Here is a 12,926-nt window from a genome sequence, read left to right as displayed (position 1 = left end):
GTCAGGTTGGATGGGGAGCGTTGCTGCACAGCTATTTTCAGGGCTCTCCAGAGATGTTAGATAGGGTTCTAGTCTGGCCTCTGGCTGGGCCACTCAAAGACATTCAGAGACTCCTGCGTTATCTTGGCTGTGTACTTTGGGTTGTTGTACTGTTGGAAGGTGAACCTTTGCCCCAGTCTGAGGTTCTGAGTGCTTTGGAGCAGGTTTTCATCAAGGATCTCTCTGTACTTTGCTCCATTCATCTTTGCCTCGATCCTGACTAGTCTCTCAGTCCCTGCCGCTGAAAAACATCCCCACAGCATGCTGCCACCACCATGCTTCACGGTAGGGATGGTGCCAGGTTTCCCCCAGATGTGACGGTTGGCATTCAGGACAGAGTTCAATCTTGGTGTCATCAGACCAGAGAATCTTGTTTTTCATGGTCTGAGAGTCTTTAGGTGCCTTTTGGCAAACTCCAAGCGGGCTGTCATGTGCATTTTACTAAGGAGTGGCTTCCGTCTGGCCCACTCTACCATAAAGGCCTGATTGGTGGAGTGCTGCAGAGATGGTTGTCCTTCTGAAAGGTTCTTCCATCTCCACAGAGGAACTCTAGAGCTCTGTCAGAGTGACCATCAGATTATTGGTCACCTTCCTGACCCTTCTCCCCCAATTGCGCAGTTTGGCCGGGTGGCCAGCTCTAGGAAGAGTCTTGGTGGTTCCAAACTTCTTCCAATTAAGAATGATGGAGGTCACTGTGTTCTTGGGGACCTTTAATGCTGCAGAAATATTTTGGTACAATTCCCCAGATCTGTACCTCAACACAATCCTGTCTCTGAGCTCTACAAGACAATTCCTTTGACCTCATGGCTTGGTTTTCGCTCTGTCATGCACTATTTCTTCTTCAATGAGGTTTAATTGTGGTTGATATCCAATATGTTGCATTACTGCCACCTAGTTGACTGAAGTACAACTCCCTTATACTTTGCTTGAAAAAATAAATACATAAATACCCTACCATCTAACACTACACTCACAAAAAAATTCAAAAAAAGAAATAAAAATAACATCACCCCACTCCACTATTTAAATCTATTTAGCCCAACCTCAATGCCAACAACCTGAAAGGATGGGACAACACCACGTAACACACCCGGTAACTCTTCTGATGTCAAGTCTCGCACATCCAAATACCTCTCTGCAGCTGCCACCACAACCTCAATTTTTCTGCGACTGACCTGCAGTACAGTTGATAACCATTGCTATAAATGCTAAAAATCCAATCTTACTGAAACATATCACTTACTGGCCTATCCCTCTGTACTGGTACAGATCTTTTACTCACACTACTCCCGCCCCCTTGACCCATCTTCCTCTACTTTCTTCATTGCCTCAGCATACAACTTTTGCACTACTCTAACCCTGGAAACCTCAACATGCCTCTCTTGCACGGGACATTTCTGATCCCCAGCCCCATGGGCACCCCTATAATTAACACATACCACTACTTTCCCCAATGATACATATTTATTTGTCTCATGCCCTTCTGCACACTTCTCACACCTAGGAACCTACCCGACTACACACTGCCTCCACATGACCATAAGCTTGACACCTGTAACAACGTGATGTATTCGACACAAAAGCTCATACATCTTAACATCACTTTGTCGGGCAAAGACACAACATTAAAACTCAAAAGAACAGACAATGACTCTGTTTCACCACCCTGTCTGCGTCGCACCAAACGACGAGCATCACAAACATCGGGAATCTTCCCCTTCAGTTGGTCAACATTTACATTTACTGCTACCCCAGTAATCACTTCTTTCAATGGCGCCCTTTTGAGAGGGGAAGAATTTACATTTCTTGCATTCATTTAACGCCGAGCGCCTTCTCCCTCTGACCAGCAGAAACACAAACAATTATGACAAGACCACTTCTGGTTACACTCACCGTACCCAATTCTGTTTCCACACACCCTGAAACCACAAATGGATCAGCCAAAAGGCAAGGGTCCACTTTTTCCAAAAACTTCACTCCATCGGTCTTCATCCTGACCCTCAGTGCAAGCCAATGGCCACAGAGAACTTCACCACACCTAACACCTCCGATACTTCGCCCTCATTCACACAATTTATCCTCCTGACTTCAGCTCACTGCTTACACTTTTTACCATTCTTCTTTAACAAACCATCTCCCTTTTTCCAGACATTTTTAACTGAGTCAAGTTCACAGTCTTCCTCCCTCTCTCGCTTAGACCTCTTCTGCCTCTCTTTCCCCCCTCCAAAATCATAATAAACACTGACGACTAAAATATGTTATTATTATTAGSGGGRGGGGGGGGGGGGGGGTTAAAAAACGAACCCCCAAAAGTAATTCAACAGGTTATTCGAGGAACCATTAAAATGGGTTCTTAGAAGAACTTATAGGGGTTCCCCCCACAGTTTCAATTTGTAGAACCCCTAAAGGATACTCGAGGAACCTTTTCTTTTTAGAGTGTATGATAATACTGAACTTCTCCTGACACAACTTGTTATTACTTTCTCAAGGGACGCCATTTAACCGGCTGTCAATCTCCGTACAATCAGCACGAACCCTTCGGGATGTAGCGTTCAACAGTACATCCCACTTATAATGCAGCTGCTTCGTCTTAATTTCTTCATCAAAAGCTACCGCGAAGCTTTTCAATTTCAAACAAGCGCGCTCTTCCAACCACCATCCCGTGTCGTTCGCTCACCACATGTGATTCAGCCTGCCTTCTCTATGAAAATGAATCCTGATGATGAACCAACATCTTCTGAACCAAATCCACATTCCTCTGAGATACACTGTCAATTGTGGGACCTTACTGTATATAGACAGGTGTGTGCCTTTCCAAATCATGTCCAATCAATTGAATTTACCACAGGTGAACTCCAATCAAGTTGTAGAAACATCGCAGGGATGATCAATGGAAACAGGATGCACCTGAGCTCAATTTCGTGTTTCATAAAGGCTCTGAATACTTATGTAAATAAGGTATTTCTGTTTTTAATCAATTTGCAAACATTTCTAAAAACCTGTTTTCCTTTTGTCATCATGGGGTAGTGTTTAGATTGCTAAGGATTTTTATTTATTTAATCAATTTTAGAACAAGGCTGTAACGTAACAACATGTGGAAAAAGTCCAGGGGTCTGAATACTTTCCGAAGGCACTGTATGTGTAACTGATAGATGCACTCACACTACATGTTAATGTTTTAAAATGTAAATTGTAAAGTATTTTGTCTGTAATGTCTTTTTCGTTATATGTCGGACCCCAGTAAGCCTAGCTGTCGCCATTGGCGTCGTCTAATGGGGATCCTAATGAATCCAATCAAAAACAGGGTGGTGAATGTGCAAGGTGATGAGCTTGATGCAATTTTTTTCCAAGAAATATCGAGTGTCTTACTCTGGTGACATGATGATCGAAGCTTGGCTGCTGTTTGAAAAATATAAATAATATCGCTCTTAATAACCATTATAAATTCATAATGGGGTAGCCTACGCACGTAATCTGCGAGCTGTTGGCTAGAGCGCATGTGCCAAGAAAGATTGGGCACATTTTCAATATAACAGTTTTATGACAAAACCATCAGTAGAGTTGAACATGCGATGGAAACTCATTTAACCTGTCTTTTTCATTCGGTAGCCTACATGGGAATGTAACGGTACAAGTTGTATGTGCACCAAGTCATCCCGCACTGCCTTTCATCTGTAAAAAGTCAGTTTGATAGAAACATATATCTGGTGGGAAATGCGCATTTTTTTTATGCATTTGAGAATATTCTTATTAAAATCTGTCGCAAATTGGATGCTATAGATGCTCCCCACCAGTGCCCCCCCAATCGTAGAAATAGATATCATGACTCCACTGCTGTAAAGCCTTAGCAGGCAGCTGCAGCTATGTTGATGTTGTCGTGTAGCCGAAGCTTGTTTTAGCCTAGCTTGAGTACATAACATGAACCACTAACTAGCTGGCTATTATTTATCTATATTTTCTAACGGAGCTATCAAACCAAACTGAGATCGAAAGTATCTAGCTACAATCGGTACACTCAGTATCGGAATGACCATTTCCTGTCAGTTTGATATTCATTTCCTGTTGCCAAATAGCTAGCTAGCGGTCCGTGTGCAGCCTACTAGCCTTTAGCTAATTGTAGCTAGCTAGATGATGTGTTGTAGTAGACTTGGAAATAATCATATTTGCCGAAAGACATTGAAAATGGAAGGATCGTGTAACATTTGCACGTTGCACCGGGGATATATTGCAACGGACGTAATTTTTAGAGGATAACCTGGATAACCTTAGCTACATGAAATGTCATAAACTAGCCGCGGAGTTGGAGGGACCCACAACCCCCTGAACAGCTGTATTGATGGAGAAATGTCCTCCAAGACGATAGCAAATATAATACTGCACAAGGTTTAGCGGAATTATTTTAGTCTGCTATCTTGTCTCTATATCTAGTCTGTCAAGCAAATAGTAGAGGGGTCATTCCGAGATTGCTAGCTACTTAGTCAATGATGAGATAACTAACTGCTGCCAGTGCTGGTGAAGAAATCACAGCTGTTTTGGCATCTGCAAACAACAAGACTGGCTGTGTCAGACAAACCTTCGGCCTTGTCCAGAAATACAAGATTTGTGAAACTGGCACAATACATACATTTGTGAAACTGGCACAACTGTAAACAAGGACATTTGAGCAGTCTGTATCGAAGTGAGGATAATTTTTCCTGATCATCGAGATCTGACATAACTATAATGAGGAAGTTTTTTGATTCATCTCGTCGGGAGTTGGTCAGTTCTGGACCTGGTTCTGGAGGGGGTAGCAGTGGATCCAGCCATGCAGGTGGCAATTTAATTGGTCGTTCATGTACTATTGGGCGGCACCAAGTCACTATTGAAGAAACAGTGGCCGAAGGTGAGATGTAGGAATTGATGCTTGTCTTTTGGAAACAATGTTTTGATGTTCATGTTGACTGAGAACATGTCATGTGACATTTTTAGTCAGACAGCAAACTGCAACAATGGTCAACATCAATCAGTCATTACCAATCAGGTAGCTTCTGCATGAAATATGGAATGATGTAATTCATTTATGCTCAAGCCAGAGGCAGGCCTAGGTTTCAGTGTGATATGGCTACAGTATGCCATTGGTAAAGACATACTGTTGTGTCAACTTTCCACATGATGTACTCCTATTCCTGATACTCCTACATTTGACACACCCAGCCCAATGACCATTTCACTGTAGATGGATAAGCCATCGTGCCATGTTTGTAGTGTGGCTTTCATGGCATCAGTTTTGAGGATCAAGTGTGTGGCTGCTGCAAGATGTGACTTATGTCATATCAGTCAAATGACTGACAGCTCTGTCATTGTTGGAGCAGCAGCTTCATTTGGTAAATTCGTTGGCAGGAAATCCCCTTACGTATTAGGCACTTAAATGGACTCAGGAACTGTCTGTTTTCGGTGTTCTATGAATTATTAAAATTAGTGACCATGGACATGAGAAGAGGCTCACTAGGAATGATAGCTAATTTTCAGGTACTGAAGACCACTGAGAGAGATGTTTGGGGTGTCAAAGAAATTTTACTCTTAAACAAAAGTCCATTGGGCACATTAAACCTGGTATTTTTGTAATTTTTACAACCCAATACCATACAGATCAAGTTGCTGATCGTTTGATATCACTCAGGTACTTGGTAGTGAAGTCCAAAGAATCTGAAGATAATTGTACATTTACATTTTAGTAATTTAGCAGACACTCTTATCCAGAGCGACTTACAGTAGTGAGTGCCTACATTTTCTTACTTGTCCTCCGCAAGCACCATGCTATAYCAACTGAGCCACACAGGACCATAATGCCTTGATGTGAGGAAGTGATGTGACATTAATCCCTGACTCCCTTTGCAAATTGTGCAGTGGTGTAAAATCACCTCTCAAAACAGTATATTTTTCTCATTAAGCATCTGGCTTGGATTCAATTCCATGGAAACTTAGTCAATCCTTTAAATTAATTAATTAAAGAATATAAAAATAAATGGGCTTAGTCTTTGAAAATGGCAAATGCATAACCTAGCCTAAATAAGCACAATCATATACATACAAATAAATGCCCGACCCCAGTTATCACATAACACTACCATTTTGTATCATACACCTGAGTGAAAGGTAATACACCAGCCACTCTATATCCCCAGGTGAGTATGTGTGTATGTGAGTGTGAGTGTGTGAGAGAGAAGAATGCTGCATGCTTGGAAATTGCAGTGTCTGCATTATCCTGCACATTGGAGTAATTTGTGTGGATTGTGTTCACTGATAGGGTAATGATGTAGCCCTGACATCTTGTAAAATGAATTTACTTTGCACAACCTTCTTAAAGACTGCAACCTTGCTTTAACAACCTCAGTTCATGATGACAATGTTTCTATCACTTTCTCACATCCAACACTTTTGTTGACGAGTAAGGCGAATTGCATCTCATGATTTCTGCCTATTCTGTCCATCCTTTTAGAGTGCCGCTTTGCAGTGTACACTGAGTCCGAAACATGCTGAATGGAAACAGTCTAGCCTATCCCTGCCCCAGTTTTAGCTCAGCAACTCCCACTGCAATATTGTATAGATCTACACAGTACACTGCAGTTTCAACACATTGAAATTCAACACCATTATGGTATAACATGTAGGCTATCAACATTGACTTACTGTAAATTCCATGCTAAGATGGTTAGGCTAGATATACTGTAAGCTTACAGTTACACTGAAAATTACTAATTAAACATGATGCCACAAAGACAGTTGGCAGAAGATGACAAATAATGCTCTTATGGATTGGGGTGTATGGAATGGTTAGGCCTATTTGATTTATTTACTTCAATATCCTGTCTTGTCTTCTAGTCATATACAGTTGAAGTCGGAAGTTTACATACACCTTAGCCAAATACATTTAAACTCAGTATTTCACAATTCCTGACATTTAATCCGAGAAAAGATTCCCTTTCTTAGGTCAGTTAGGATCACCACTTTATTTTAAGAATATGAAATGTCAGAATAATAGTAGAGAGAATAATTTATTTCAGCTTTTATTTCTTTCATCACATTCCTAGTGGGTCAGAAGTTTACATACACGCAATTAGTATTTGGTAGCATTGCCTTTAAATGATTTAACTTGGGTCAAATGTTTCGGGTAGCCTTCCACAAGCTTTCCACAATAAGTTGGGTGAATGTTGGCCCATTCCTCCTGACAGAGCTGGTGTAACTGAGTCAGGGTTGTAGGCCTCCTTGCTCGCACACGCTTTTTCAGTTCTGCCCACAAATTTTCAATGGGATTGAGGTCAGGGTTTTGTGATGGCCACTCCAATACCTTGACTTTGTTGTCCTTAAGCCATTTTGCCACAACTTTGGAAGTATGATTGGGGTCATTGTCCATTTGGAAGACGCATTTGCGACCAAGCTTTAACTTCTTAAGTGTAGGGGGCAGTATTTTTGTTTTTGGCTAAAAAACGTACCCATTTGAAACTGCCTATTTCTCAGCCCCCGAAACTAGAATATGCACATAATTGTCAGATTAGTATAGAAAACACTCTAAAGTTTCCAAAACGGTCAAAATTTTGTCTGTGAGTTTAACAGAACTGATATTGCAGGCTAAAACCTGAGGAAAATCCAATCAGGAAGTGCCTCTGTTTTTGAAACCTCTCTGTTCWTATGCATCCCTATTACCCATTTAAAGGGATATCAACCAGATTCCTTTTTCTATGGCTTCCCTAAGGTGTCAACAGCCTTTAGACATAGTTTCAGGCTTTTATTTTGAAAAATGAGCGAGAACGATCACATTGTGTAAGTGGATAGGTGGGGGCTCTCAGAGTGAGTTGTAACAGAGACAGAGAAACAACAGAGAAAGGCAGCCATTGTTACTCCCGGTCCTAGTGAAAAACCAACACTCCCGGTTGATATATTATCGAATAGATATTTGAAAAACCACCTGAGGATTGATTATAAAAAACGTTTTTGACATGTTTCTGTGGACCTTATGGATATTATCTGGAATTTTTGTCTGCTTTGTCGTGAACGCTTTTTCCTGTGGATTTCTCAGCATAATGCGCGAAACGAACGGAGGTATTTGGATATAAAAATATCTTTATGGAACAAAAGGAACATTTGTTGTCTAACTGGGAGTCTCGTGAGTGAAAACATCCGAAGATCATCAAAGGTAAACGATTAATTTGATTGCTTTTCTGATTTTCGTGACCAAGTTACCTGATGCTAAGTGTACTTAATGTTTTGTCGAGCGATCGATAAACTTACACAAACGCTTGTATTGCTTTCGCTGTAAAGCATAATTTCAAAATCTGAGACGACAGGTGGATTAACAAAAGGCTAAGCTGTGTTTTGCAATATTGCACTTGTGATTTCATGAATATGAATATTTTCTAGTAATATTATTTGACTGTGGCGCTATGCTATTCAGCGTTGCTGATGACAATTATCCCGGATCCGGGATGGGTGGTTCAGAGAGGTTTTAACTTCCTGACTGATGTCTTGAGATGTTGCTTCAATATCTTCACATCATTTTCCCCCCTAATGATGCCATCTATTTTGTGAAGTGCACTAGTCCCTCCTGCAGCAAAGCATCCCCACAACATGATGCTGCCACCCCCGTGCTTCACGGTTGGGATTTTGTTCTTCGGCTTGCAWGCCTCCCCCTTTTTCCTCCAAACATAATGATGGTCATTATGGCCAAACAGTCATATTTCTGTTTCATCAGACCAGAGGATATTTCTCCAAAAAGTATGATTTTTTCCCCAATGTGCAGTTGCAAACCGTAGTCTGGCTTTTTTATGGCAGTTTTGGAGCAGTGGCTTCTTCCTTGCTGAGCGGCCTTTCAGGTTATGTTGATATAGGACTCGTTTTACTGTGAATATAGATTTATTTGTACATGTTTCCTCCAGATTTTAACTTCTCCCGCCAAAGTACGTTCATCTCTAGGAGACAGAACGCAGGTATACCTCCAATTGGTACACCATCCACAGGTACACCTCCAATTGACTCAAATTATGTCAATTAGCCTATCAGAAGCTTCTAAAGCCATGACATAATTTTCTGGAATTTTCCAAGCTGTTTAACGGCACAGTCAACTTAGTGTATGTAAACTTCTGACCCACTGGAATTATGATACAGTGAATAATAAGTGAAATAATCTGTCTGTAAACAATTGTTGGAAAAATGACTTGTGTCATGCACAAAGTAGATGCCCTAACAGACTTGCCAAAACTATAGTTTGTTAACAAGAAATTTGTGGAGTGGTTAAAAAACGACTCCAACCTAAGTGTATGTAAACTTCTGACTTCAACTGTAGGTTCATAATGAGACGGGAATCAAATCAAATTGTATTTGTTACATGCGCCGAGTACAATAGGTGTAGACTTTTGCAGTGAAATGCTTACAAGCCCTTAACCAACAATGTAGTATCAAGAGAAATACATGTTAATAAAAAAATAAGAAATAAAAGTAATTAATAATTAACGAGCTACAGTAAAAAAATCACCATTTATACGAGTATTTATTCAATCTTCCACTCTTCTATCCCCATTAATTTCAATGTCGGAATGCAAGGTACAACATTCTAAACTGAAATCATGGCCACAAAGAAAAAATCAGAATGTTCAAACTAAAACATTTTGAGTGCTTAAAAACAAATTCTATGGATTATTTAAGCAAACAGCAACGGTTTAGACAAACCCAAACTGCTGCAAACCAAATGCTAGCCTAGTAGCATGAGGAAATATTGTCTAGATGCTTTTTTCCAGGGGAGATTAAGTTTATAAATTGACTGTCTGGGCTGTGGGACAGTGGATGCACATTTTATAAGATGTTACAGTAGCCTACTATTCATTGATTGCACTTCCGTCACTCGGTTGCGTCATGCCATTGTTATGAAAGTTCTCAAAATGCCTCCGCCATATTGCTGCTCAGTCATTCTGAATGGGGGCTAATAACTGTTTTGTCAAAATTAAACTATATTGGTCTGTAAATACGATGATATAGGAGTTGGCAAATAATTAGTAGGAAACAACTTTGCCATCAAATTTACTTTGGAGTGATGGCAATGTTTCCGACATCTAAAGTCCATCTGGCGACAGCACAATAGCTAAGTTTCCAGATTTTCATGCAAATATTCAAAAATCCACATAAAATAATGCACATTTTCCCACCAGACATGTGCGTGGTGACGTACAATAAGTGTACAAAACATTAAGGACACCTTCCTAATATTGAGTTGCACCCCGCCCCCCCCTTTTGCCCTCCCTTTTGCCCTCATTTCTTTGGGGCATGGACTCTACAAGGTGTCAAAGCGTTCCACAGGGATGCTGGCCCATGTTGACTCCAATACTTCCCATAGCTTTGTGAAGCTTACTGATGTCCTTTGGGTGGTGGACCATTATTGATACACATGGGAAACTGTTGAGCGTGAAAAACCCAGCAGCGTTGCACTTCGACACAAACCGGTGCCCCGGGCACATACTACAATATCCCATTCAAAGGCACTTAAATCTTTTGTCTTGCTCATTCACCCTCTGAATGGCACACATTCACAATCGATGTCTGAATTTTCTCAAGACTTAAAAATCCTTTTTTAACCTGTCTCCTCCCCTTCATCTACACTGATTTGAAGTGGATTTAACAAGTGACATCAATAAGGGATCATAGCTGAACTTTCATTCACCTGGAAAGAGCAGGTGTCCTTAATGTTTTGTACATTCTGTGTAGTGCACAAAAAAATACCTTTTGCCGTTAAATTCCCATGTACCGAATAAAAAATACAAGTTAAAGGGGTTTCCATCACATTTTCAAATCGACTGAGTTCTCTCACAAATACATGTTGTGTTATATACCCATACCGGACCTGTTATATACCCATACCCACTATATATACCCACTTATGTACCCACTCTGGTGCCCACTCCGCTATTTGTGTGCTGTTGGCTAGAGCGCACATAGAGCCTAAATCGGAGATGTTCAACGGAACTCGTCATGAGGGGCTGCAGTGGCTCCTGGGTCTACATACCCACATCCATACACCTCAGCTTGCGAGCAAAACATTTGTACCTTTTCTGCTCATTTTGCCATTGGGCGTAGAGAAAATGTAGCTATTTTCTAACTAATTTCATGCAATTCTACTCATTTTGCCATGGTCCGGAGAGAGAAATGTGCTGTTTTAAAGCTAATTTCCTGCAATTCTACACATTTTGCCATAGGGTGGAGGCAAATGTTTGAAGTTTTTAATATGATAACTAATGATCAAATAGTAGTTCGACCATGCTTACTAGTTTAGATAGCTGGCCGTTAGACTAACTCACCAATCTAAAAACATTTAGCTTACGTGGGCTAATTGAGTGACTGCTAATGCCCAACCAAATTTCAAAATTGTGTATTTGATTATTCTAACTCTCAACAGTAAGTTGAGATCCCGACTGAGTCCATTTGAATGGATTTTTATTTGGATTTCATGTCATGGACATACAGAAAATAGTCCAAATTGGTGAAGTGAAATTTAAAAATGACATGTTTCCAAAAATTCAAAAAAAAAAAAAAAACGGAAAAGTGGTGCGGGCGTATGTATTCAATCGCTTTGCTATGAAGCCCCTAAATAAGATCTGGTGCAAACAATTACCTTCAGAAGTCACATAATTTGTTAAATAAAGTCCACCTGTGTGCAATCTAAGTGTCACATGATCTTCCACAGGATCTTAGTATATATACACCTGTTCTAAAAAGCCCCAGACTCTGGAACACCACTAAACAAGGGGCACCACCAAAGAAAGCGGCACCATGAAGACCAAGGAGCTCTCCAAACAGGTCAGGGACAAAGTTGTGAAGTACAGATCAGGTTTGGGTTCTAAAAAAATATCCAAAACTTAGAACATCCCACGGAGCACCATTAAATCCATTATAAAAAATGGAAAGAATATGGCACCACAACAAACCTGCCAAGAGAGGGCCGCCCACCAAAACTCACGGACTAGGCAAGGAGGGAATTAATCAGAGAGGCAACAAAGAGACCAAAGATAACCCTGAAGGAGCTGCAAAGCTCCACAGCGGAGATTGGAGTATCTGTCCATAGGACCACTAAGCCAAACACTCCACAGAGCTGGGCTTTACGGAAGAGTGGCCAGAAAAAAGCCATTGCTTAAAGAAAAAAATAAGCAAACACGTTTGTTGTTCGCCAAAAGACATGTGGGAGACTCCCCAAACATATGGAAGAAGGTACTCTGGTCAGATGAGACTAAATACAGGGAAATTCTTGAGGGAAACCTGTTTCAGTCTTCCAGACATTTGAGACTGGGGCGGAGGTTCACCTTCCAGCAGGACAATGACCCTAAGCATACTGCTAAAGCAACACTTGAGTGGTTTAAGGGGAAACATTTAAATGTCTTGGAATGGCCTAGGCAAAGCCCATACCTCAATCCAATTGAGAATCTGTGGTATGACTTAAAGATTGCTGTACACCAGCGGAACCCATCCAACTTGAAGGAGCTGGAGCAGTTTTGCCTTGAGGAATGGGCAAAAATCACAGTGGCTACATGTGCCAAGCTTATAGAGACATACCCCAAGAGTCTTGCAGCTGTAATTGCTGCAAAAAGTATTGCCTTTTGGGGCGTTATGCACGCACGAATAGTTATGCACGCTCAAGTTCAGTTTTTTTGTCTTATTTGTTTGTTTCACAAAAAATATATTGCATCTTCAAAGTGGTAAGCACGTTGTGTAAATCAAATGATACAAACCCCCCCAAAATATACATTTTAATTCCAGGTTGTAACAAAATAGGAAAAATGCCAAGGGGGTGAATACTTTCGCAAGCCACTGTAAATACAAGTATTCAGACCCCTTGCCTTTTCCCACATTTTGTTACGTTACAGCCTTAT

The 12,926-nt window shown here is 40.8% G+C and overlaps 1 protein-coding gene across 9 annotated transcripts in view; it reads left to right on the top strand.

Moving 5' to 3' along the window:
- The first annotated feature begins 4,039 nt into the window (after positions 1-4,039).
- LOC111980524 (AP2-associated protein kinase 1-like) overlaps positions 4,040-12,926 on the top strand; it is a 95,870-nt gene continuing 86,983 nt past the window's right edge. For 2 of the 9 annotated variants that reach the window (XM_024011286.2, XM_024011285.2), the window contains exon 1: positions 4,042-4,921. In XM_024011286.2, the coding sequence (XP_023867054.1) occupies positions 4,762-4,921 (160 nt within the window). In that variant the 5' untranslated portion in view covers positions 4,042-4,761. Of the gene's footprint in view, positions 4,922-12,926 lie in introns of all 9 variants that reach the window. The other 7 variants (XM_024011293.2, XM_024011292.2, XM_024011290.2 and 4 more) reach the window with 6 other exon arrangements.

The sequence above is a fragment of the Salvelinus sp. IW2-2015 genome, linkage group LG20 (assembly GCF_002910315.2).
Source record: "Salvelinus sp. IW2-2015 linkage group LG20, ASM291031v2, whole genome shotgun sequence".
Classification (NCBI taxonomy): domain Eukaryota; kingdom Metazoa; phylum Chordata; class Actinopteri; order Salmoniformes; family Salmonidae; genus Salvelinus; species Salvelinus sp. IW2-2015.
This window is presented reverse-complemented; position numbering and strand designations above follow the sequence as displayed.